Source organism: Pelecanus crispus, chromosome 2 (assembly GCF_030463565.1).
Source record: "Pelecanus crispus isolate bPelCri1 chromosome 2, bPelCri1.pri, whole genome shotgun sequence".
Lineage (NCBI taxonomy): Eukaryota > Metazoa > Chordata > Aves > Pelecaniformes > Pelecanidae > Pelecanus > Pelecanus crispus.
In genome coordinates, this window is record NC_134644.1 from 37,124,484 (window position 1) to 37,150,966 (window position 26,483).

Sequence of the window (26,483 nt, forward strand, 5' to 3'; positions counted from 1 at the left end):
GTTAGCACTGATGCAAATGACCTGAAAGAGTTGTTAATCAGCATTAAGTGACTGATACAGAAGGCTGGTAGTTCCTATTCAAAATTACAATTTCTAGACAGGCTGGTTGTCATGGAAACATTAGATTGCATATCTGCCCAATGAAGAAAGATTTTTACTTCTTAATTGTAGCCATTCGAGAAAACAAAAGATTGCCAGCAAAGATCTGTTTTGTTACTTCAAGTTTTGTTGCTAAGCTTTTAGACAGGTGCCAACATAAGATAGTTGTCTTAACTCAGTTCCTTCCTCTGAAGGGTGTCTAGGCTTAGTATGGAAGATTCTGATCTCTGCAATATGCACATGTGTTAAAATGGTTATATTCTACTAGTTGTCAATGTTAATTTCTGTAGGAGGTTTGTGTAACCTCTGCTGATTTGTATTTTATATTATTGTTGCAGTGTCAGGTATTGTACATTGACTATGGAAATTCTGAGGTTCTGAGTAGATCAGACATCGTTGAAATTCCACCAAACTTGCAATGTCCAAGTGTTGCCAAGAAGTACAGACTCTGGGGACTGCAGATACCAACTGATCAGAACTTAAACATGTTTGACCAGGTAAGTAACAGATTTTGAAGCATTTAGATGATGGGATCTGTAACAGATGCTGCTAAATATCAGCACAGTGTCACCAGGAGGAGTCTTCAAAGAGCTGGATGTTTAACTGTGAAGGCAGGGCGTGCTGGGAGGGATTGTCTGATCTATTGCCCTGAACGTGCTCTAGAAACTAAAATGGTTTTGTCAAAAACGGTTCAGGTTGTGCTGGGAGGTGATTTTTAGAGGACGCTTTTGCCATCTTCAGAGCCTTCGATCTACTTCTGACTGACCCAAGACCTTCTGGTGCCGAGGACACAAAGTGCCTCTGTTTCTTTCCCTTCAGAGGGAAAAATACCTCGCTTGGTCATAGAACCTGTGATAAATTCACTTATGTCTGTGAGCTGCTTGAATGCCGTGTGTCTGGGTACTGTACAGACTTTTGGTCAGGAGAGGGAATAGCAGGTGCATTGGAGTGGTAGTAGGAACTCTGTCATCCCTGGCCAGCAACGAACATGAAAGGCTCAGGAGCTGATGCCAGCAGGACTGGTAAAAGCTTTGAGCCCTCTTGAGTGGCGCTGTTGACCATTGGTTGGGTTTTACTAGTGGCGATCTCCCTTTCTGGGACACCACTTACACTCTTTAATGGCATGCTGCTTCAAGGCTTGTCACTGGCACTGCCTCTACTTCACCAGCCGGTGGCTTGGGAGCAGCAGTTGTCGGAGGAGGAGGCAGGAAGCGTCTGTCTTGCTTGCCTTGACGCATCCCTCTATCATTTAGAGGAGATCCTGAGACCCCTTGTATATGGTCTTGTCCCTGTGCTCCTATTGACATTGCTTAATGTGATTACTTAAGACAGGTGAAAATCTCTGTTATCACTTCCCAGGGGTTTTTTGTTTGTGGTTTGTTATTTTTTTAAAAAAAACAGTTCCTGTTGCTTGAGGTAAAGCTTTATTTGCTTACACTGTGTAGCTTTCCTGCCCTCACCCCTTCCATTCTTAGTTTTCAGCAAAACCAGCTTGTTTTCGGAAGTGGTGGGGCAAAAAGAAAAAAACCCTGTTAATAAAAGATAACTTTCTCCCAGCTGTCTTGTGAAGGTCTTGAGTGTGTGCCCCAGTCTTTCAAAGCTGTTTTTCTTTGATATTACTGATGAAACTGATAGCTCTCAATTCTGGCATTTCCTGATTTCCAAATGAGTAGTTTCAGTAAGGTACATTTCCATGAGGTAGATACTCATAATAATTCATTCGTTGCTATGTTCTGTTTCAACTTCCAGACCACTTACTACATTGTTTAACAACCTTTCAATAATGAATTTTCTTTTTCATTTTATTTTGTATAATAGTGTTAAATAATTGGTCTAGTATCCTCTGAAAGACTTGGATAACATAGTTGCCAACTTCTTTTGAGAGTTGATGGGACTTTGGACTTCTCTCACTTACAAATGATACTGAATTCTTCAAAGCTGAACATTGAGGGAGAACTACTGGTGTTGAAGTCCAGTCTGGCATTGACAGTGATTAGATCAGGTACAGTTGTAGTTGTATAGGTACAGCATTGTTTCAGAATAGATGTGTTAAACATAAGCTTTACCTCTGCAGCTCTTTGGGTTTTGGTCTTAAAAATGTCCTCTCTTTCTTAGGAGAAAGATGGCTGATTTCAGCTAAAAGTATTCAGTGTCCAGTATACAACTTCATTTTATTTTTATTTTACAGGGAAAGAAGTTCTTGAGCAGCCTAGTCTTTGAAAAAGAAATAAAAATACGTCACAAAGCCAAGCACAAAGATGGTACCGTTATTGCCCAGGCAGAATATGAAAAAACAGATATTGGAGAAGAGGTGGCCAAGGCAGGGTTTGCTGAAAAATGCACATCTCCAGGAAACACTGAAGTTGTAGAAGAGAGAAAAGTAGATGTCATGCAAAACCAACATCGGAAGATAAATGTTTCAGTTCCATTGTGGGTAAACAGGTCTGATCACGCGCTGTACAGCATCCCAGGAGGGCACTTTGACCAAGTAGCTGCCAGTGCAAGCAATCAGAATTTTGCTGGGAACCGTATGTTTGCCCCAAAGTAAGGCAGTAGGATGTCATAGAAAACTTCGTATGAGCAATCTGATTAGCTTAGTTGCTGGGATGTGGGTATATGAGAAGATGGAAGGGGAAGTGTGTATCTAAAATACAAAGTTCAATTTCTGTCTTTCCAGCATCAAGTAATACTGGTACTAAGTGGAAGGGAAGTATATGTGAGTCTGGGTGTGTGCATGCTGTGGTGGTGGAAATTAGCACATTAATCTGTATAAAACTGTTCATTAGTGGTGTTGCTGGTTGGATAGCTTGTTCTTCCTCGCTTGATTTCCAGAGACAGACTGTTCTTATGGATCTTAATGCAAGATTTTGAAAAAGAAGGAAGGGGTAGCAACTAATAAGCAGAGAAGATACTGGAAAGCTCAGTTGAAAGCAAAGGTTGCAGGACATCAGGCTTTTAGGACATTTTGCAGTGATAGGCAATGCAATGATGTTCGTTTCAGCATCTGCGTAATTTCCATAGGCTTGTCCTTCAGACTTGTTGTAGCTAGCACCTATTTATTTACCTCTATTAAAAACTCACTGGGCACAAACATGGAATGTAGAAGTACACTAACCTAGCAGGACAAACATATTTTGGTGATATATTTGTGTAGGAATGTAACAATGTGTGCTTATAAGAAATAAAGCCAGCAATCACAGTTTGAAGTAAGGTTTAGGGGATAATGGTGTCTCTGCAACTTGTAATTACATTGACAAGAGGTGGTGGTGAGTTGGCAGTTACAGTTGTTGTCAGAAATCTTTTTAAAGAGACTTGTCCTACAGTTGCTGGGATTGCCATGGCAACAGGCTGCTGAGAAAAATGTTTGTGGGTGGGAAAGATGGTACTTGGCATTCAGAAAGTTGAGATGGTGTAAGAAGTAATGTTCTCCAAAAAAACTTGTTTAGAATTTGCTAATGTTGCATAATTTGAGCTTCTCGAACATTTTAATGAATCACCTGAGGGCATGCCCTTCCACATACCGGCACGGTATCAAAATCTGGTTTACAGTTAGATCATTTAGGCAAGTCTATGCTGTTAACAAATACTAGTATGAAATGAAGTGCTCTTCAAGAATGTCTAAATTTATAGTAAATTGCCTCATCCTGAATTATTTTGATACTCTGATCTGCCCTGTTTTTTTGTTTGTTTGGTGGGTTTGTTTTGGTGTGGGGTTTTTTTGTTTGTGGGTTTTTTTTTTTGGTTTTTTTTTTTTTGGTGGCATGCAGTGTTGAGGTACTTTTGTGTAGAAAGCTATCCTGACTGGTCTGAGTAGCCAGCAGCCAGATTCTTTATTCCATTTCTGTATGTTCTGGCGTCCTCTAACTTTTTGCACATCCCAGGCATTTTTGAGGTGGTATGCCTGTGAAGGAAATTAAGAAGCTAGGATGTAACCAAAGCCATGCAGGTGAGGATGAAGTTGATGTGGGGTGTAGTGGAGCTTTGGCACTGTACAGTACTGTCACAGTACTTTGAGGCAGATGGCTTCACATCACTCTCCTTCGTTATAAAAATAACTTCTAGGGTATAGATCCAAAACGCTAACCTTAAAGTGCTTTGGCTTATTTAGTAGATAGAAGTTTTGAATTACAAGGGATCTTGGCTTTTCTGGGTCTGCAGTGTGATATCATAAGATGTTTTTTGGATGGGAAAGACTTTTGCATTAGTGACTGTGAAAACATGTAAAAGGTTGTCTTCAAATGATGTATTTTTTTCCTCGGTGTTGTGTAACAGTCTTTGTAAAGACTGTCATGGAGAGGGATACAAATTTTGAAAAAGTAAAGCATGATTGTGTAGGTGCTTCTATAGTCTTTCTATAGTTCTGTAGTCATTACTGAAATTACAATAGCCTGAAAGAATGCACATTGTGTTTTGTTGGGTTTTTTTAAAATTAATTCCTCTTAATTCATTTTTTAAAGGGAAAAAATGCTAGTTTCTACCTCAGTGCCAGATAGCAGCTTGGCACAAGTAAGACCAGATCAGAAGCTGTCTGAAGAGAAAGAAGTTCTCAGAAGGGACAATGTAAATCTGCTGCAGAGGCAGAAGGAACTAGAACTGAAGGTTCAGCAGCTGAAATGTGAACTTCAGGTATGTGGAAATGCAAAGAGGGTGCTTCTCTCCTCCTTATGAGTGTTTCTAACAATGCTTCTGTCTTAATGGTTTCATTGTACTGCAGTTCAGCTGTGCACTGTTGTTTGGAATACAGAATGATTAAACTGATTGAGTGAAGACTTGTCTTGCCCCGGTGCAGGGAGATGCTGTCAGTGTGCTGTCAGCACACATTTTGTAGTCCAGGTTGGACCCTAGCCTCCCCTTGGTGTGTGTACTGGCTTGTTACGGCGTTTGATGCAACTGCTGGTTTGGATGTAGGTGTTCAGTTTGAACGTGGACTTTTGCACTTCATGATTAGAAACATGCTTTGTGTATAAGGATGTAATTCTTGCCCCCCCCCCCCCCCCCCCTTAGAGGGAAAAACAGCTTTCTGTGTGTTGGGCTGAAAATTCCTAAGCATCACAGAATCTTAGCAGGTGTGGAGTTTTAGAACTGGATAACAATGATCATTTCCTTAACTGCTGCTTAATAGAAAAGATGCTTATGTTTCTTTCCAGGGGAGGTTCCTAGCACTATCTGAGAAGCCCGGTACTTAGTAATAGTTGCCGATAGGCTTAAAAATGCTGTGAATGGTTTTAAGTGTGATAAACAGCAGTGGTAAGAAGAGATTGTGTGAAAGGATGTTACGTTTGTATGAATTCAGAAAAATGTTGTGCAAACTCTTATCCCTAAAGATACGAAAGGAAAATCTGCCGTTGTATAAATCCCTTTGACAGCCCCAAACCTGAACTTGCACACAGCTGTTTCCTTTTTCTTTCTTGAAGAATAAAACTACTCAGAATGAGCTTTGCTACTCAGTTACCTCTACATAGAATACCTGTGTTTCTACGTATACTGACCTGTCTTTGCACAGATTCTCCATCAACTGAAGATACGATGGTTGTGCACTTCTGTGCAAACTAAATTAACAAGCAACAGAATATGTGTCTGCAGCTGAGAAGAAACACTTGAATGCAGGGAATTCTTAGAAGCATTTCTGTCTATAGTCTTGATTTTTTTTTTTTAAGCTGTCTTCTACAAATTTTAATTACTTTTTTGTGTTGAATGCAAGTAAACTGCTTTAAGAGAAAAGGTTGTCTATATTATTTTAAGTAAAAAAATATTTGCTTCCTGCTAAAAACACTGTGGTAGGCAGTGATTTGTTCTAGAAGGGCCATGTGTGGTGGTGGCTTTGAGGGGTATTTCAAAAACACCCTGCAGTCACGAGACTTTGGATGGTCATCTGCAAACACAAAATGATTTAAATCCTTCTATGTTTGTTTTTTTGTTTGCTGGTGGTTTTGGTTTTTTAATATAATATGTAGTGAGTCTGAAAGGCTAACAGCTTTTAAAGACTGTGTTTCATTACCTGAAGTGGCGTTTATAAAAGCATCTTTGTGGTATGAGAGCAAGAGCTTTCAAATTTAGGTTGCCTCTTGAGGAATATAGCCTGATGTGGGCTTTTTTTGGGTCAAGAATACTCCTTATTTTGTCTTAAGAATATTCCTTGTAGGAAGGTCAGGATGTTTGTACATACAGTGAGAGTTCTTGTTTTGCTGCACCGTTTTGAGGTGTGATAGTGATGAGAGTGAGGAGTTGAATGAGGTCCTGGACTTGATTTCCCTGAACTAATGGGTAGGATTTTTTCAGCAAGGAAAGAAAAAAAATCCATGTTGTCTGAAGACTTGCTAGCAAATGGGGAGTAATTGAAGAAATACATTTGAACACATCACTACTGAAATGAGAGGAAGGAAATGAACCATTAACGTTAAACAAGCTATTAAAGAAAATAAAATAATTTTCATTGTTTTGTATGTTTTTCTAGGCATTTTATTAGTGTTTTGAAGAGGGCCAGCTCTGTGTGTGTGCGTGCGCGCACGTGTGTGTTTATCTCTAGTTTTCAAAAGTCTAAATTGTGGTCTGCGTATTAGTAACCCTAGCTGACTGTTGTGACTGTTGATCTGTCTTTACCTCTGTTGAAACACTGCTCCAAAAATGATAAATAATTCAGAGAGAGAAGGAAGCATCCAGGAAAGCTGCTGAAAGTTTTGAGGAAACCCTACATACTTACATTGGAACGAAAATGAGAAGTTTGGCTGCTAAGGTGAAGGCACTGAAAGAAATGAGGTATGTATTTTTTTCCTAAAATAATACTATTTATCATTGCCCTGTTTATCTCTCGAAGTCATGCATGCATTTTGGTTTCCCAAAAGTTTTGTTTTGTTAATTTTCTAAGAAAAATGTAATGTTGTAGACAGGGGAGTGTTTCCCAAAAGCAAGGCTGAAACCTGAGCTTTTTGGAAGCTGACACTGGAATTTGCATTGCCTACTTCTCAATATTTATCAGATGTCTTCGGTTCACTTCTGCTCCTTTACCATAGCTGTTGCAAGAAGAGCTTTCGATTCCATTTTCAAGGAAGATGCTAATTAGTAAATGCAGCTAGTTGTTAAAAGTAACTAGGTAGTCAAGAGTTCCTTGGGTATCTGCAGTGCTGTGAGAGGTGTATGTCTTTGGGTAGCCCAAATTACCCTTCTGGTTTTAAAAGAAGGGACAAAACTGCAGGGGGAAGAAGGCTTGACATAGAAATGACCACCAGCTCCTTTAAGAAGGAATATATATGTTGGTGTATGTGTTTGTGGAAGATGAGTTTAAAAAAAAAAAAAACCCACAAGGGAGGATATAGGACAAAAGGGAAGTTAAAAGCAGGAGAGAATTTCCATGTACAGCCTCATCAATACTGAGGTATAATGAATGTATTCTTGGTCCTTCTTCCTTCCTCAAAAAAAGGTTTAACAGCTGAATGAGACAAATTGCTGCTGCTACCTTTTGAAAGAAACTAGGCTATTAACATGGCAGATGCTATCTCAAAATTTGTATGTTCGGGGGGTCTGAGTAGCATTGATTTTTAAACTGCTTAAGTTCTGGAAGAAAAAATCCTGGTAAAATGCTCTTTTCTCCTTACAACTTAGGCACACGAATAAGAACAGTTGTTTTGGGGAGCAGCTCTCACAAGCCATAGAAGTAGTTACAGAAGGATGTCTTACTGTTCCGTGTTCCTTGGAAAAATTACAGAAGGTTTGGACAGAGTATGACTTGGCTCAGGAGAGGATTCGGTTATGCAGAAATGTGGTAGGTTGGAATTATTTTTTTCTCAAGATTTAACAGCTAATGACAGAGTATTTTAGTCTTATAAGTGTAGCTGGATAGCATGAGCACAGCATGGAAACATCTGTCCTTTGCAAGATAACATCGGAGGCTTTGCTACCTTTGCCACAACTGATGTATTTGTGGAGTGTTATTTTTTGTGTTAAACTTAGACTTTTTGATGCCCTTGATTTTGTAAAGAAGTATAAGGAAATCAGGACGTGGTAGCTAAAAGGTTTCTGTTCTGTAATAGTTAGAAACCGCTTCAGCTGTGCAGCTGCAGTGTCTGTCTTTAAAATCTTTTGTTAGAGCAGCGTGCCACTGCTTGGTGTATGCTTCCCTCGTATGGGGAGGCGTAGGGAGAGCGGTATGCAATGCGTTTGTATAGGGACTATAGAGGGACTTCTATAGAGGAAGGCTGCCATCTAGTGCAACTTCTCTGCAACCACAGATCTGAAAAAGCCTGCCTGGATACGTGGACGTGGCTGTGTTGATAAGGATGGTTATGTACTGCGTTTCTCGTGTGCGGCAGTGCTGCTTTTGGGAACGGGAAGGTTCCCTGGTCTGTGGCAGGCATTGAAGTAAGGCAGGGAAGGGATGGTAGTTTTGCGTCTGGGAGAATGACAGCAAATGTGTTGTGACTATTTTCAAGTATAACCTAAAACATTTTAAACGTGTTTGCTTAAGAAGTACTGCGGTATTACACTGAATTCAACAGCTCGCAAAATGGACTAGAAAATAATGAGCCATGAGGAGAACCCAGGTAAGTTCTGTTGTTGCCTGTGCAGGGAAAAGTATTAGAATATCTATTGGCATGGCATACGCTTGATGGCTGTAGGTGAAAAGAAAGAGTTGTTAGAAAACAAAAGACAGTCAAATGTTTAGACTTGACAACAGTAGATAAGCCTTAATAAGCAGATGACCTTTTAGTGTTGCATCTTATATAGGGGAGCAATAGCTAGGCTGTGAGGTACCCAGGAGCTGGGGATGCTTAGGAATTCACTTGCACAAGCTTTCCTTGGGTGAATTCCTGATCCCATGTGAAATAGTAGCAGTTGCAATTTTCTGGAGATTACACGGGATGGCTGAGCTCAAACGGGTCTGTAAACCTTGTTGAACAACAGCAGAAAAGTAGAGCAAAGCCATCTTAGAACTTTTTTTCACCCCCCTCGTCCAGTTTTGCTTTGCCTCAGTTGGGCTGGGGATAGAGGGAAAGAAAACTCTTAATGTGGACAAGAGTTAGGACAGATGCAGGTGTGACTGAGGAGTCTCAAAGTGTTTATTCAATAGAGGAGGTGGTTGTGTTGACATCATTCAGGTGGCAGTGTGTGCGGGTTGGTTTTGGTTTCTTTGGTTTTTTGGTTTTGGTGGTGGTTTTTTTTTTTTTGAGTTGCTAACCCCAGCAAGCAGCATTCTTCCATGAGAAACATCATGGAAAGAGGTTTCATTCTTGAAGAGTGCTTGAGGTTTTTCTGATGGACTAATTTGTTGGAATATGTTAGACAGTCTGGACATTGTCACCCATTTCAGTTGTGAATGGCTAACAATAAAGTCATGTCTACATGATGCGTTACACTGCCGAAATATTTGAAATACTGCTGAAATGAGCTTACAGTACAATGCTGTTTCTGGTAGCTCTACATGTGTTTGTGTAGCCCTCTGTTTTGTGTTGACAAGGTGTGGCCTCACACATGTCTTGAAAACTCCTTCAGAAATCAGGAACACCCTCCTGGTCCCCCCTTCCCATTCTGACATTGTTCCTGGTTGCCTCTAAGCTAAGGTGTAAATGAATGGTGGCATGAAATCTCATGACTTTTCAAGAGCATGCCATTGTGGGGGGAAAAAAATAGTTTCTGCTCTCTGAAGAGGGGAAGTTGTCATGGTAGTGTTGCCAGTATTTTAAATGGGGAAAAATAAAGAACATGTGAGTTCTGCTAGATGTCAGGTATCCCCCAGAGTGCCTGAGCGCTGCAAAGGGTATGCAAGTGGGAATGTGTGTGGAATTGTAGAGCTCCCTGAGGAATTAATTTAGTTTTCAAGATGAATTGGTAGCAGCTGGAAGCAGGACATCTCAAGGCTCTTGTGGAATTTGTCTTAAGTATTTTGAAGACTTTGGTAGGCGAAGGGTACGAAACAAGAGTTTTGGTTGCATCATGTTAGAGCTACAGTGCCACCAAGGTTGTCCTGTTTTAATGCACAGTGTAGTGACTTAACTTTTTTTTGCCTGAGAATCATTTTGATTTTTAAAGACCTATTTTATGTACTGTAACACGCCACAGAGCCTTGGACACTGTATTTTCAAATAGAAGAAATGTCCAGGATGCACACAGTTAGAGGGTGTGTTTGTTATTCTGCCTGTCATTCCTACTTAAATTATACTGACTGTAGATAGGCTAACAGATATTTTTGATAGTGCAGCCAAGTATGTTGAGTCACTTGCTCAGTTAAAATGAGGTACATGTAAATCCAGTGTTCAGGAAGCCCAGTGAACCCAAACAGATGGATGAAATAGCTGGCTATTAAACTATAGCAGACTGTTTAACTCTGCTTGCTTAATCTGTCAACCTAGCTGTCAAAATTGGTCTCACTAAGTTTAATCTTGCTATTCAGTTGCCTAAGCAACGTGCTCTTCCTTTGACCTCCCTGGAGTGCTGATGCCCTCTCTCACTGTCACAAGCCTCACTTGTTTGTAAGCTCTTGGGAGTGAACATCTTGTCTTGCTTTGGAGGAAACCTAATGCATCTTAAACAAATATCACAGGCGTGACTAAACCCAATAAAGTTTGAGTGCAGAGTAAATGGCATTATTTCAGTTTTCATTGTCTATGCTTTCTTAGTTGGTTTATGCTGGTTTAACTGGGTCTCTCCTGGATACTGTCCCAAAAATGAAGATAGGCGACTGGAGCATTTGTTCTTAAGGTATTTATGTAACGTATGTCTTGGAAACCTAAGAAGATAATCAGTGAACTGAGGTAGTACTGGGCATGGTGTGTATGGAAATAACAAAGATGGTTCTTTTGGAGGGAATGTGTGTTGGAACAGTGTGGTATAGCTACTTGAGTCATTTTACTTACCTTTTTTTTTTTTTGGAGATGGATGTAGAAGGTCTGTAAAGCTGTAGTTTGGTCGTCCATGTTCACATATACTTTCATACTTCTATGGGCATGTTGGGTTAAATCACTGTGAAAAGAACACTGCAGCCGTGCTTCTGAGTAACTTGCTTCATCCATTTTGGAAGGTTTGGTTCTGGTGAGTCTGTTAGGTACCTTATCTGAAATGAATGTGGGGTTCCTCTCCCATTAGCAGAACTAATCCTCCCAGTCATCCGAGGGAAACTTCGTTTTGTTTCTAGAAAATTATCTTTAGTTTAATGATCTTACTGCAGTTAGTCAGCAGGGAGTTTACAGGTCACCTGTCTTTCTTGCTAGAAGGCAAGGAAAAAAATTGGTAAAAGGCTTTTTTTTTTCAATTCTAGAGTATTCTTCTCCAGCAAGAAATCTTTTGCAGTCTGACTCTGTGGATGTAATTTGGCACGTATGGAAGTGTGGATAATCCAAATTCTAATTTCTGTAATACAATAAAAACCTGCAGGACAACTAGGACATTTTAAGTTTCCAGTGGCAATTAGGACTCCCACTGTTATCAACAGTCATGCAAAAACTGTTTCTTTAGTTGTCTGATAATGTAGTCATACTTTCACACTGTAAAGGATACTGTATTTGTGCAAGGCGGTCATGTCATAGGAGTAGAGGTTAAAAATAAAATTTGCTTTCTCACTCATTCCTAGTCAGGCATGTATTGTACTATTCATACTTTGTAGGGATTACTGCTTTTTTGTACCACTTTCCACATTGTGTATGTGGTGTTTGGGTGTGAGCTGCTGCCTTGCTTTTCCTTCTGCATAGGATGAAAGAGATGAATTGATCACCAAGAGAGATGAGGTGCAGCACAACTTGTATTCAGCAGTGGAAGAATTAATTTTGGAAGTGGATCAATTGCCCCTCCCTGAGCGCTCAAGAACATTACAGGTAAGGAGGTTGCTTTTGTCACTATTGATTCTGAAACACTGAGAACCAGTGGAGGGTGTTTCTTAAACGTTTTATAGTTGGAGACCTCGACAGCAGCAGATGAAGCTTTAGATAACACATCTGAGTTAAGTTGTACATCTGACACCTGTAGTTCTCAGTGTTACTTGTGGTCCTGGTCTCCTAGATCTTTTGTTTCTAGAGGCAAATTATAATCTAGATCCTGGATTTGAGCAACAGCTTTTCTCTTATGGTACTGTGTTTGGTGACTGGTAAGACTTCACAAAGCACAGAATATTTAGTAGAAGGCAGGTGTTAATGAGAGAACCTACAGTTACAAAGTCAGTGTAGTTATCCTGTAAATTGTGGCCATGGGTTTTGTGGTTGGATTATACACTTTCCTAGCCCTTTCTGTTAAGATGGCTCTGTAGTTTGGACTAGTGTAGCAAAGTGTAAAATGTTTAAAGCTTTCTTTTTTTTTCTTTTCTTTTTTTTTTTTTTAAAGATGAGAGTTAAACACTACAGAAGCACATGTTTATACCAAGAGTCTCTCTCCCTCCCAGCTAAACCAACAACAGAAAGTGGGGACGTAGACAGGGAAATAGGCTCTGTAGAGGCAGTAGGAACTTTTGAAGAGGACTTTACCAATAGCACTATTACCAAGCTGGTGTTTCTGGCCTTTGCTGTTAGAATTTTTTTTCTACTTGTTAACTTCAGAAATATTACTTGCTTTTATTTTGACTGTGCAAGTGTGTGTGGAGAGGGGAAAAAGATTGGCAATAGTTGAACAGCTTGCTGTACGAATTCCAGAGATGTATTCGGCCACACATGTGTGAGATTGGGTTCTTATGAAAAATCACCAAGATTACAGGCTGCACATAAGTTTTTATAAGGTTGGAGCAGCATTAATAAATTGAAGCATTCAAATTTTCATGGAATTACTTAGTTTCTAATGGAATTATTTTTCAATGCCATTCAAAACCAGCTTTGATACACTTATTATTTAGTTCCTGTCTTTTACGCAGATTGGTGTCTAATCAGAAAAGATATTGGATGGGTAGCATTTCATGGCTTTCTGTCACTGGAGGCCCTGTGAGGATCCTGCTTCTTCAGACAGAAAAATGTTGTAGTGTATTGTTGTGTGGGGTTTTTCTCTTTTGTGGTTGGTTTTGTGGGTTGTTTCTTTTTTTTTTTTTTTGTGTGTGTGTGTTTAGAGGCTGTGCTGTGCTAATCCACTAGGTGGTAGGCATTAAGCTCTTCTAGATAGTTGTACTGCAGTGAAATTTTAAGGGGTTTTTTGAAAATATTTGAATGGGTACTGATATGCTGCTAGGTGTGTTAAGTGAATTTTGGCCTTTAGCTTAACTCTGTTGATGGTCCTCTCTTGTGTTAGGAGCTAGAATCATAGAATGGTTTGGGTTGGAAAGGACGTTAAAGATCATCTAGTTCCAAGCCCCCTGCCATGGGCAGGGACACCTTCCACTAGAGCAGGTTGCTCAAAGCTCCATCCAACCTGGCCTTGAACATTTCTTCCAGGGACTGGGCATCCACAGCTTCTCTAGGCAACCTGTTTCAGTGCCTCACCACCCTTATAATGAAGAATTTCTTCCTTATGTCGAATCTAAATCTACCCTCTTTGAGTTTAAAGACATTACCCCTTGTCCTATCACTACAAGCCCTTGTAAAAAGTCCCTCTCCAGCTTTCTTGTAGGCCCCCTTCAGGTACTGGAAGGCTGCTATAAGGTCTCCTCGCAGCCTTATCTTCTCCAGGCTGAGCAATCCCAACTCTCTCAGCCTGTCTTCATAGGAGAGGTGCTCCAGTCCTCTGATCACCTTTGAGGCCCTCCTCTGGACCTGCTCCAACAGGTCCATGTCCTTCTTATTATGGGGGCCCCAGAGCTGGATGCAGCGCTCCAGGTGGGGTCTCACCAGAGTGAAGTAGAGGGAGAGAATCACCTCCCTTGACCTGCTGGCCACGCTTCTTTTGATGCAGCCCAGGATATGGTTGGCTTTCTGGGCTGCAAGTACACATTGCGGGGTCATGTTGAGCTTCTCATCAACCAGCAGCCCCAAGTCCTTCTCCGCAAGGCTGCTCTCAATCCATTGTCCGTCCAGCCTGTATATGTGCGTGGGATTGCCCTGAACAAGACCAAAATAGTTTTCCCAAGTAAGGAAACAGAAACAAGTTTTTACCAAATATCAGTGAGAACCTTGGTTGCAATTTTACAGAGCTGAAGAGGTCATGCTGTGCTGTCCTAGAGAAATGAATATTTTTCCAGTGTCTCTCAGAAAAAAAGGAGCGTGCAAGCTAATGCCCCTCTCACTGAGGCTGTGTATTACAAACCTCTCTTCTGCATCGCACATCTCTTCAGACTTCTGTTTTATACCTTCCAGTGAGAACTGTTGTTGGCCTGAACTACAGACAAATTCAAACCACTTCAGTCACAGGTGGGTCCAACGGGCTAGGACCGAAATAAAACAGTTGGTGAGCTCCATGCTTTCCAAGCAGCAATACTGCATTCGTTAAGAGGAAGGCTGAGAGTGTCGGCATACACCTAAGTTACTCTAAGCAAGCTAGGGTATGATCTGAATGGCTGTTAGCTGTCCCATGTAGTAGCTTGTTCTGGTAATTCCTTTGAGTTACCACGCTTAGAGATAGCGACTGGGACAAGTGCACGTAGGCCACTGAGCCATATTCATGCGGTAACTTGTTATCCTTCTGGAGCCTGTTTCTGTATTCATATGCTGGTGAAGTTGCTAATGTTTTAGGGAAGTGTGTTTATAGTATGAAAAATAAATGGGTAGAAATAGGATGCAACTTAACGGATTTTTTCCTTGAGGACAGTCTGATGGAATGCATGCAGATACTCCTCTGGTGTAACTAGTGCTGCTATTTTTGTAAACAGGATGTGACATTGGATATGAAACTGTTACTGAGTACTTTTCTCAGTTCTATTACCCACTTTTGGCTGCTGTTAAATGGGCTGATTTTTTTTCTCCCTCCTTCAGACTGTTCCATTTGAACCTGGCTTCTCCCTTGCTGTGCCATTTTCTATCCATGTGTATCCTGGTGTATTAAAATCCAGCTGTTCAAAAAAGAACGTGAGAAAAATCTGTTGTGCACTTGAGTGATTTAAATAGCCTCCATAAATTCATCACAAACCTACTTTTTGTATTTGCTTATAGACAGGCATATTTGTACAAAGTTCGTGTCACCTGGCTTAGTTGGAAATTGCTGTTTTAAACAATCTGTTTTACTAAATGAATGCTGTTCATTATAGTAACTGTTGTTATGAAATTAGTTTTAGAATTTTATAAAATACTGTTTGGTGGTATGGTTTTTTGTTTGTTTTGGGTTTTTTGGGTTGTGTGTTTGGTGGTGGGGGTTTTTTTGTTTGGTTTTGTGGTTTGTTTTTTTTTTTTTTTGTGGTCACTGTAGTTAGTTAGTTGTTATGTGAGGAAATTCTTACGCTTTTGGCCCCAGTTTGAACTTTTGGTGTACTGTATCTGTAGAGCTGGGGCCTGGTTGTGGCATCATGATGTGTAGTTCTACAAAACTGGTCAACCTCACTTCCTCACTTCTGCAGTACCTGCTGTCCTCGGCAAGGAGAGTTCATTACTGCCACGTTCTGGCCTGCGGTGGTAGTGTCAGGCAGTCTATTTTCTTAAGTTACATTTGGTTGCTCCTGTGACCTCTGTTTCAAGTGTCTGAAAGGCTTCTCACAAGTGACTGTAAGTTCTGTCATAATGCATTTTCCATAGCATGGCTGTTGAGTCTGAAGGGGATGCAAAGATGAAAACCTCTCTCAAGAGGAGGAGAGAGGGAGGTGTTTTTCTTCATCTACATGACGTAGGTGGTGTTTGGGAAGGTCTGTGATATTTAACTCAAATGTTCTGGGATCTGAGAAAAGAAAAAAAAGTGAAACACTATATATAAGCAAACTGTCAGCAACCTTTCTTGGGGTTTCTTTAGTCTGTTGGGAATGACGTGGATAAGTAAAATGATGGATTTTGAAAGCTGAAGGATGCTGTTTATTACAAAAGCACAGGTTCATTCAGTCACATCCCACTGTTTAGGGAGAATTTTCTCTTTTGAACTACAGCAAATTGCCTGCAAACACCAGTGCCCTCAAGCATTTTTCAGCAAGGGATTTTCCACCCAGGTGCAAGGAAGGCTGTTTTCTGTCAGGATGTTGTCTCCACTGGTAATTGACTGATACGTTCCTCCCTGACCCTGCTTGTTCTTCAGGTCGTTTGACAGACTGCCCTTTGTTTGAAAGTGATTTCTGTTTGCCCTGAGCTTTAGCCTCGATGCCTTTCCCTTATGTGTGGCACTTCAGTTGGTTTTCCAATACAAGTCAAAGGGAGGTGGACCCTGTGCTTCATATACTTGCAGAATACTTGGCTTTTAGATGGAAATAGAAGTTCCCAGACTGTAAAACTCATTTCGGAGGGCCTTCAGGTGTCAGACACGTAGGTAATTGCTTTTCCATCTAGGAATCAGTGTGACTATGAAGGTGCATCAGTAGAGATTTGACTAGTGACTTTTGAAGGGAGGGATCAGTCCAGAAGCATTCCTTGGGTGTCTGGCTGTTCACCTTGTTTCTGAGTACAAGTTCACTTCGGTTTCTGAATTTGAGCAGTACTATGAGGAGCATTATAAATTGAACCCCATTTTGCTCTTTATCCTGATGAGTGTGACTTTAAAGTTCAATCCATAGGGAAGAAGAAACTAGACTACAAATCATTTCTTATGACCTGTTAAGATTTTTGTGGTGTCTTTTTCCTTCTGTGTTTTGAAGGTGAAAATCAGACTCTGATCTCTGTGTGAGATCTTTTTCTGCATTGCATTTTCTCGTAGACATACTGTCAATAGATCTGAGAGGAAAGTGGAATATAAAAGGTACTTCACTGGATATAGAAAGAGGCCTTTATAGTAGAAATAATTTTATACCGGCAGATGGTGCTAACTTTTTCTGTGTTAAATGTCTTGATTGTTCTAGATAGTGTACTGTCACAAAATGCTTCTGGTTTGCAAACCTGTTTTTCTTTGATTCACTTAATGCACAGGAACTGTCTGCTTCTCTGGAGATGGTGTATGGTCAAGGTTCTGAAGTAGATAACTCTGAGGAGGTATTTCAACAGTTCTTTAAGTGGAAAGGTGTTAAAATGAAGAAATTAATTTGCGTCAGAAATGATACAGACACAGCTCTGCAAATTCTGTCTGACTGGTTCAGCGGTATCTTAAAGGTAAGGTGAACAGTCAATCTTTCCTGTTGGTGAAAAATATGTAGTATGACACTGTCTAACCAAGCTTGTGAGGAGTCTGCATTGGCAGGGACAGCTACCTATGGCAGGGAGATCGTGCATATGAGCAGTGGCACTAAACAACAGTGCCTCAATATGGAGGAAAAGGTAATGCCTTGAGGAGCAGATTGCTAATTTACCTTTATTCTTAGTGTACCTTTGCGGTGAGCCAGAGTTTATGCTTTCTTAGGAAAGGACATCTTTTGTATAAAGATCAGTACTTTTATGCAAGTATAGCTTTTATATGGGTGTGCTCTATCTGTTCATTGTGTGACTGAAATGCTTCAATTAGTCCTTTCCAGTGGCCTTTGAATAGAAAGACTTCAGATTTTAAAAGGTTGTAGTTCATAAATGCTGCTGAAAGAGGTCATGAAAGATCACTGCAAAGAAGCGGCCAGTCTGACTTGACATGATCTAGGTACAGGTTGCAGACAACTATATAATAGAATTTTTTTTTTTTCTCATTGAAATGATGAATGTGGAGAATTTATGCAAATAAATTGTCCACTTCCATTTGCATGTTCTGCAATATTTTCTGGAATACCATTCCGAAGCTGTGTCTCAGTCTGAGCTGTAGGAGGTTTGAGCACTGAAGTTGAGTGTGTTGCAGAAGGCACTACCTAGCTCAAACAGAATCTAATACATAGTGTTAGTAGCAAGGCCTGTTAAAGCCTTGGGCTGCCAACTGTGAGCTTTCACCTAGATATGCTGACTGTATGCTGAACTCCTACTTGGCTACATGAAAGAAGGCCCTGAAACCAGTGCAAACCAGAAAGATAAGGTAGCCACAACCATTAGCAGAAGTTGCATCCATTAAGATAAGAGAAGGAATGTCTCGCCTGGAGACAGAGAAAGGATCCCATAAAGAACAGGAAGACCCCAGACCCAAATATTGCTACTGGACTGAACCGTCACATGAGGGGAGGAGAACTTAAATTGTAAGGGTATAATTGCCCAGGGGTTTCTTTTGTTCAGGGTCCCTCTCTGGAGGTATCCAACTCAAGCTGTCATTTACTGCTGTACCACTCAATAAATCCTCCTGGCGTATGTCATGTCGAAGACTCTGCTTCAGGGAAACCTAGGGTTGAGCCTGAGGGGAGAGAACGTGCCTGAGAGTGAGTGAGTGTGTGGGGAGTTGAAAAGGGGCACCCATCAGCTCAGTGGAGCTGCCTGCTGCAAAGGGACTCTGGTCCTAGCAGTTAAAGTCTCCGGTGGTGTGTGTGCGACTCCCTGAATGGTGTGTGAATGCTCGGGCAGCAGCTGCTCCTTTAACAAGTGCATGCTATTTGTCTTAAAAGGAGATGGATGGTGGAAGTGTGTTACCATCCATTGAGTTCTGCTCGTAAAGAAAGTGCAAAGTAGGGAGGTAACTTTGTGGCTTTCCTGTCTCTGTGCTTAGTATCTATATTCTTGCTCAGTTTGGGACTCTTCATCTTCCTGGGAAGACTGCAAGCTGCTCTCCCTCCATTCCTGCAGGCCCAGCTTCCTTGATCTCCTTGTTGCACTTAGGTGTAAATGTTCTCTGTTTGTGTCAGCATAACCTTCCTGCCCATGTAAGTTGTACATAAACCACAAGGGTCATGCCCTTTCATAGTGAATAGGTTTTCTGCCCTTGCATTTCATTGTACCCAGAGCATTTATTGTGGCCAGATGCTGTTATGAATAACAGTGTTCTTGACCTGACAATAAATGCTCTTCAGCAGCAGTGTAGACTTGGTGCATGACATGTGCAATATGTTAATGAATATAATTACTTGCAGATGTTTATAATCATGTTGGTTATTAGAGGGTGCAAACAAAGCTGCAGGTGGGTTTCTGTGATTGCTGAGTGCAATTTGGCATGTATGAAAGTGACTAAAGTTTGTTAGTGTAGTGATTTACCTGTTTCAAATCTGAACTTTTTCACAAACAGTTCAGAGACACAGGAAATATACAGACTCTTGGCATGGGTTGGTAAAGCAGTGGTAGGTAGACCAAGGAAGAAATTTTCACTTATCCATCTTAATAATTTCAGCTTTTGATATGCAATTACTCTGTTACAATTTAACTTCTAGCTCCTTTTTTTAAAAAAGTGTAATCGTGTAGAGCAAATGCTTCTTTGAAGTGTTTCCCCTCCCCTTATTTTAAGTAGATACTCTTCTTCCTCTCTTTCTGAATCCAAATTAATCTCATGTAGCATCAATCAGAATCTATAATAGGAAATGGGTCAACGACAGACAAGGAAATTTTCAGAGACTGGATGGCTCCTTTCCATATGCAACTCCAGGCTTTGGGGAGCAACATACTGTTTGAACTTGCACTGTTAAAAGCTGTTATTTTTAGTTCCTTTAAGGTTAAGGCAATAAAACATTTTCACAATCTTTAATGGAATACACATACTTGATAGGTAAATGAATGAGGTGGACTTTGCAGGTTTCTATTATGACTGTGAGTCTTGCATGTTAGAGGACCATATTTTCATTTTAGTTCTGGTTGTCAGTGTAATAGCTCTTCTTCTGCAGATATGAGTAACAAATGTTGCTGAAAACAACATTCAGTGTAATTATAAGCTGATCTTACTGATTTTTGTCTGGCATCTTCTCTATCTTCTACCTTCAAGCTAAGTTATTTCTGACTTCTGTGAAAACACTTAAGGTTTCCTGGTGAAATCTTTAACCTTATTTCACACTTGATAAACTGTGAAATAGATCCCAGGATGTGTCTTTATCTCAGGTAGTACTATATAGGAGTGGAAAGCCCACTTGATAGTGAAACTGCTGTATCAAGCATCTTGTGTATCGCTGTGTGGGCAGCACATGTTGATTTTTGACATGAAACTCAACTGGAAGGATTGGGATTCTTCTACTGTTTCGTTTTTGGTAAAAATCAAAATGAGATTGGGAAAATCAAACCTGATCAATTTCAGAACTTCTTAACTGTGTTACTTCTAGAAATTGTTATATCACTCAAGTGTAAGGCAGTTAAAGGTGTGATCTGACACAAATCCTGATTAGATTTCCGGTACTACTATAGCTCTTTGTATTTCTTGCTTGTTTTTGCTGTCTGCTTGCTAACTTCTTACTTTCAATTCCAAGGCTGATTTTTTTTTTTTTTTTTTTTTCCCCAAAGTGTTTTGACCTGATGTCAGAAGCATCTTCAGATTTAGAGGAAGTGGTTGGCAATGTGGATGAAATTCTCAAAAAGGTTGAGTTGGCTATTTGTGAAGAACTGGATACTGACTTAAATGTAAGTTCTAATTGTGCCTACTGTGTCATGACTTATATATATTTTATATATCTTTTGATTTCAGTTTAAAGCTTTTATTAATGTATCAGATGAGTTTATTTGCTGCAAGGCAGCATCTTTTTTTGTGGAAATGTGATAAAGCCATTCAGGTTGCTCCCCAGAGAGAAGAGAATATGTTTTCCTGGCAACAGGCAGAGGATAGCTTTGGGTTACAGGAACTTAGCTGTGGCTTAACTAAGAAATACCGGGAAAACTGGTTCTTCTCTATGTGCAGAGAAGCTTTCTTTGAGCTGCACTGAGTTTTGGTGCTTGAGTTGAAAATACAGGTGATGAAAAGTAAGTTTCTGTTTAAAATAATGGGATTGCCTCTCTGGGTGAATGTGTATGGACAAATTTACTTTTTCTAGTCTTAAGAGATGAATAGTTTTTAATCATTTTCATTTTGCATTGGATGAGTGTTCTTGCTTTACTGGTAATCTCTTTCTATGCTTGTTAGCCTTTTTCCCAGTCATTTACCTTTTCTGGTAAGCATTTCCTCCATTCTCTTTTGCTAACTCTTTGAGGTACTTGCATTGTCTCTGCAATGAGAGTCCTTGCTGTGCCAGAGAATAGTCGTGTCAGGAAAAGTTGAACCTCTCCTGCAATGTAGCATCGTACTAACAACAAACCAGTAGTTTAGTCTGCTTGTGACTGCTGTCTGTGATAGAACCAGTGACTCTTTCAGAAGAATGGTTGCGTGCTTTAATGCGTCATATGTATATAACCATGGTATCCTTATAAAAAAATCTTTCATAGCATGTGGAACATGAAATTGGACTTCTGCATAGGACTGCTAATCAGTTTTACTCTATTGAAACTATTGGATGAACTCTTAGACTAGCTAAGTTCCCTTCTCTTAAAGAAGAGAGAGAAAAATCTGATAAATGATTTTTTTCTATTAACAATGGAATTTCTCAGTAAAGGTTTTACATCTTAAATGTTGGTGTGTATAAATGAAGAGCGACTCTCAATCTTTAATCTCCCTCTGTGTAATTCAATCCAGGAGCATGATGAAGCAGAGAAGGGAATAATTATGAGTGCTTACAATCAAGTTATACATAATGTTCGTCAGGAGCAAAGTATGATCACTGTCATACAGAACAGATACTTGGCCAGTGTTGAGGTGAGTTTATGCCTTATTTATTTCCGTCACACTGATCTATACTAGTAACCCTTTCTGATATAATTTCTTTTTGAAAGATGTCCTCTTACCTTTTTATGAGGAAATTCTAAGTTCTAGGAGTATATGGGTGTTGAGAGATTGGTTGGGTTAAAGCTTGAAAATTGCAATTGTGCATTACCTCAGTCAATGCTTCATTTCAGTTAAATACAAAGATACTTCTTTTAAAAAGTTTCTCTAATGCATTGGACTAAAGCATGTTAAAATAGAATGCTTGAACGCTTTCTGGTGGTTTTTTTTTTTCTTTTTGTCCTAGTTCAAAAAACAGGCTGAGGAATGGCTGAATAGAAGACCTGATATTAACAACTTAGTATCAGTTAAGAAAACTCTGAAAAGCTTAAAGGCCCAGTTAAGGTGGAAGCTGGTTGAAAAGAACAACTTTGAGGAAGTACGAAAATGTTACAGTGTTGGTGTTTTTGTCTGTTGTTTTTTAAATTGGTTTAGAAACATTAATTTTGTCTATTCCAAATAAGTGGTAACTATGTAGAACAGTTTGTGCTTTCTGACCTGAATTTTGCCTTTAACTGTGGAAGTTTTACAGGCCCCTGAGACCAAACCTGAATGGCTTAAGAAAAAGAAAAAAAAGTTGGTACATAGCCATTTTTCTGTTTCAGTCCCCAGCCTTGGCACCGTGCTTTTAACTAAGTCCCTCTGCTGACGGTTGCTGTTCACAGCATGAACAGTTTTGTCCCTCTTTCTTTACTACGCTGGTTGTGTGATTACTTTTAAGTTTTTACTTTGTTAATAATGCGTGTACCTCCCCTTTGGTGACAGAAGTCGATGTCTGTTCTAGTTTTCAGGGTTCCCCACTACCCCTCAGAGAAGTCCAAAGAATGTAAATATTAATCCACGTTCAGTGCTGTTTGTTTGATCGTGCATTAATTATTCTGGTGATGCTTAAGGAAAAAAAGAACCTGCATGTGTCTCTCTGTAAGCATTGTAAAGGGTCAATAAGCTTCCAAGAGGGATTTAAAATGAGAGACACTAATGAAACCCATTGGGAAAAGGATTCTTGAATAATGAGGTGACACGAGGGAAATGCCTGCTTATGGGAGAAAGAAGTGAATGAATTATGTAACCTGGCGTTGCTGGTAGATGAATGATGTTGCTGTTAGGATTATATGTGATCAGCTAATTAAAAAAAACAAATGCTTTTTGACTTAGGAGACAGGTAGGCAAAGGGCTAGAACATGTGGTCTGTCACGTAAATAAAGGGAACGCCTTTCTTGGTGATTATGTTTTAAGAGATTCTCTTGGGTTTCCAGGAAGGAGACTGAGTAAAATACGCATTTGAGAATACGTTCTACTCCAGAACTGTGATGTGGAAGCTGTTTTTTAACCCTGATATAGTAGGTTACCGTTGTTTGGTGTAATAGCAGAAAGAGAATTACACACTAACTTTGTTATTCCTAATGCAGTCTGATGATTACAGTGAGTTTGAAATGGCAGGAATAAAAGAGGAAATTGCTGATCTGCGAAATAGGGTTCTTCAGGAAATATCCAAGGAACAAGAAGAATATGTAAGTATTAAACTACTTAGGCAACTAAAACAAACCTGTATGAGGCATGTCTGCATTTCAGTTGCTTTAATGTGTGCTCTGGGTAAAACAAAGATGTGATTTTCATAGTGTTGAATGTTAAGATGGCCCTTTTTTGGTGAAACTGATGGGAGAAGGCATGGAAGCTGCTGAATTTTATCTCTATTTGAACATAGTTTCTTCAGACCTTCCCTCCTTCCTCCCTCCATAAGGGGGGTGAGGTAAGAAAAAAAAGTGAGCTGTAGTTTTCAACCCAGAAGAGCTGCAGGTGAAAGTGTAAACTCAGTTGCTGAAGACAGACTGTATTTCTTGCAAGAAGGCAAACCTTGCAGCATTACAGCTGTGTGGGGTCTGGAGATGCATGAGATGCTGGCCTGGTCCGTGTTACTACTTGATTTCTGTCTTCCTCCACTTAACCGCTAGTGAAGTTGTTTTCCTTTGTTTAGGCCTACTAAAGCCTCCTGTAGAAAAGATGAAATATTTTCCGTGATAGTGCATGAGCTGCTTGGGGCCTTAACCCTACACACCCTCAGAGCTTTCAAAAATCTGTCCATATTGAACTGTTGTATTCATGTTGTGTGTGGTTGTGTGTGTTGGTTTTGGTTTTTTGGTGGTTGCTTTTTTTAAAAAAACAAAACATATGGCAGTGTTACTTTGGATGGTGTTGTTGAAGGAGGTACAGTCATGGTTGATGCACATTTGAATGTCCTGGGTATACATTGCAAATGTCAGTATGTATTTATACATGTCAGAAACTAGTGAGCTGAAGCTGTGAGCCTTGTTTCCTTCATTTAGGAGAAGCTTATGTATTTGACACAGAAATGGTTTCCTGAGTTACCACTTCTTTATCCAGAAGCAGGAATTCTAAACTATATGGTAAGCTGAGATTGTGTCTGAATGCACTGTCAGTTATTGTGTCGCGCACTATCAAGGCTCTGCACCAATAATGCTCTGCACAGTCTGTCCATTTGGGGGACATATACCCTGACCATTGTTTGTTGTGGTCTTTCTCCTTCTTCCCCTCTTCTGGGGGGTGTTCAAGGAATGCACTTCATTAGCTGCCTCATCATGGCCAGCCTCTTGGTAGCAGATGTTATAACTTTTTAACGTGTCCCAACTGGTTTTGTACTTTGCTAAGTTGGTTGAGGAAGAGGGGAGGTAGTCGAAGCCTCTGAATCTTACCAGCTGTTAAATGCTGTGTGCTTACCCTGGCTATCTGCCTGTGCATGTGCTTCAGAACTCTGGTGGACTTCTGACACGCAGCCTGGAGCGAGACCTTTTGGATGCTGAGCCCATGAAGGAACTGAGCACGAAGCGACCTTTAGTGTGTTCAGAAATTCAGGGCCAGAAGGTTCTTTTAAAGGTAACGTTGGCACTGGCTTTCAGTTAGTGCTGCAGGAGAGGCCTTGGCTTATTAACATGCTGATTCTGAACAAACTGCCATTCTTTTCATATCCCTGTGTTTAGTAGCCTTTTTCTGATGACCGATTTTTTTGTCATGGCCTGTAGAACATGAAGCATTGTTTTCCTTCTGGATTGTTTCCATGTTGCTTACTGATTTCACCCCCCCGTCCCCCCCCACTTCTTTTGAGGACAGATGTGAACAGTGCTTCCCCTCTACCGTCTGTTCTTTCTGGTATCTGGTGGACCTTTTTTCCTGTTCATTACTCCTCTTTTTGCAGATGCTGGTTTGTCTTCCTGATGATTTCACTGAGAAATTTCAGGAACTACTGCTTTTCCCTTGCTCTGGTTCTCTACCAATCTGCTAGCAATTGGGAAACTAGGGAATGCAGTATTATGATAGGCATAGTTGTAAATATTATTCTTGCTTTTGACTTGGTTTATTTAAATCTCAGATTAGAGACATGCTCCCTGTTTTGTTGGTACAGACTTCTTAAGAGTTAATGAGAAAATACAGGAACAGTCTCTGACAGTTGGAATTGAGTTTTGTGTTAAATAGAAGAGGAAGGTATTTGATGGCATCAAATAATATGCTTTTCTTTATGGCATTAAACTTTTTTTTTTAAATTAATGTTACAGGCATTAGGAGTAATAGCTTGGGTGTCTCTTTTGTTTTTAAGGGATACTCTGTAGATGTAAGCTCAGAAGCCAAAGTGATAGAAAGAGTTGCCAAGTATCACAGAGCTTATGATCAGCAGAAGGAGAAATCTGGATTATTACAGCTGTTGTTCCTTCTTTTCTGCAAGGCAAGATTCAAATTGATGATCTTGATTTCTGGTTTAAGCTGAAAGACTTGCAATTGGACCTTAAAGTTTTAACATATTTTAAGCTGGAGCATTGAATCAGAAAAATGTCCTTTGTGAGTTTAGATAAACTGTCTACATTGTAAGCATAATGAATTGATTTATCACACATCTAGTGCATGTTGAACTTCCCAATATTCTTGATACTTGAAACAATCTATTTCTCCTTTTCTTTTATGTTGTTGTTGAAGTCTGATCCTTTGGTATATTTAATGGTCCCGTACTATCCAGGAGCAAGTCTGGGAGCTTTACAGGCTGATACACCTTTAACTTTAGAAGTAAGTATAACTACTTAGACTATCAGCATTTTATTTTGTATGTTTTTGAACTGAACTCTTACTGTTTTGCTGTATCTTATGGTGCTGATGGTATTTCACCAGTGCACTTCCTTTGGTGGCTGACAGTGACTGTACAAAGTTGCACAGGATAGCTTGACTGGCATTCTTAGCATCTGGTCAGGCAGTAGCTTATAACTTTCTAAAAGAGATTTTTGCTTGGATACACTTTTTTTCTTTTATTGAAATTAATGCCTCAGCTGTATTACTAGTACATTTTAAAAGTACTGGTGTTGAACATGTTAGATGTTCGGGGGCAGGCATTTCTGTATTGCAGTTTTAGACAACTCCTGCATGTGTAATTCCCCGTCCCCCCCCTTCATCCTCTACCTTTTCCTTTCTCTCCTCCCCACATAGTGTATAGGCAGTTTGGATAGTCATCCGTTCTCCAAGAAGCAGTAGCTAGCAGCAATACAATCTGTTCTCTAGTTCTGTTTGATGACTTGAAGCTTCTGTTTGCTGACTTGGACCTACTTGTAAAGGTCCAAGTTGCATCATTTCTGGGTATGTCCCCCCCCATATTTTTTCATGTTAATTGGTGACTGCGTGGGGTTTTGGGGGTTTTTTGTCTTTTTTTTTTTTTTCTGCCTGGCTGTGCAAGTCATAGTAATCTTACTGTGAATGAATCCATACTTCATAAAATGACATTGGCATGAACTTTGAATGTGTATAAGCCTTTTAAAAAAAAAAAAAAAGTC

The 26,483-nt window shown here is 40.0% G+C and overlaps 1 protein-coding gene across 1 annotated transcript in view; it reads left to right on the top strand.

Annotated features, from left to right (window-relative positions):
* The window catches only part of STK31 (serine/threonine kinase 31), a 38,505-nt gene that overhangs the window by 3,107 nt on the left and 8,915 nt on the right, over positions 1 to 26,483 (top strand). The window contains exons 5-19 of the mRNA XM_075728237.1: positions 438 to 596; positions 2,288 to 2,643; positions 4,557 to 4,725; positions 6,740 to 6,855; positions 7,699 to 7,858; positions 11,778 to 11,900; positions 16,968 to 17,147; positions 20,313 to 20,429; positions 21,472 to 21,591; positions 21,905 to 22,036; positions 23,067 to 23,168; positions 23,982 to 24,062; positions 24,424 to 24,549; positions 25,268 to 25,393; positions 25,642 to 25,728. Coding sequence (XP_075584352.1) covers positions 438 to 596; positions 2,288 to 2,643; positions 4,557 to 4,725; positions 6,740 to 6,855; positions 7,699 to 7,858; positions 11,778 to 11,900; positions 16,968 to 17,147; positions 20,313 to 20,429; positions 21,472 to 21,591; positions 21,905 to 22,036; positions 23,067 to 23,168; positions 23,982 to 24,062; positions 24,424 to 24,549; positions 25,268 to 25,393; positions 25,642 to 25,728 — 2,154 coding nt within the window. The remainder of the gene's footprint in view (positions 1 to 437; positions 597 to 2,287; positions 2,644 to 4,556; positions 4,726 to 6,739; positions 6,856 to 7,698; positions 7,859 to 11,777; positions 11,901 to 16,967; positions 17,148 to 20,312; positions 20,430 to 21,471; positions 21,592 to 21,904; positions 22,037 to 23,066; positions 23,169 to 23,981; positions 24,063 to 24,423; positions 24,550 to 25,267; positions 25,394 to 25,641; positions 25,729 to 26,483) is intronic.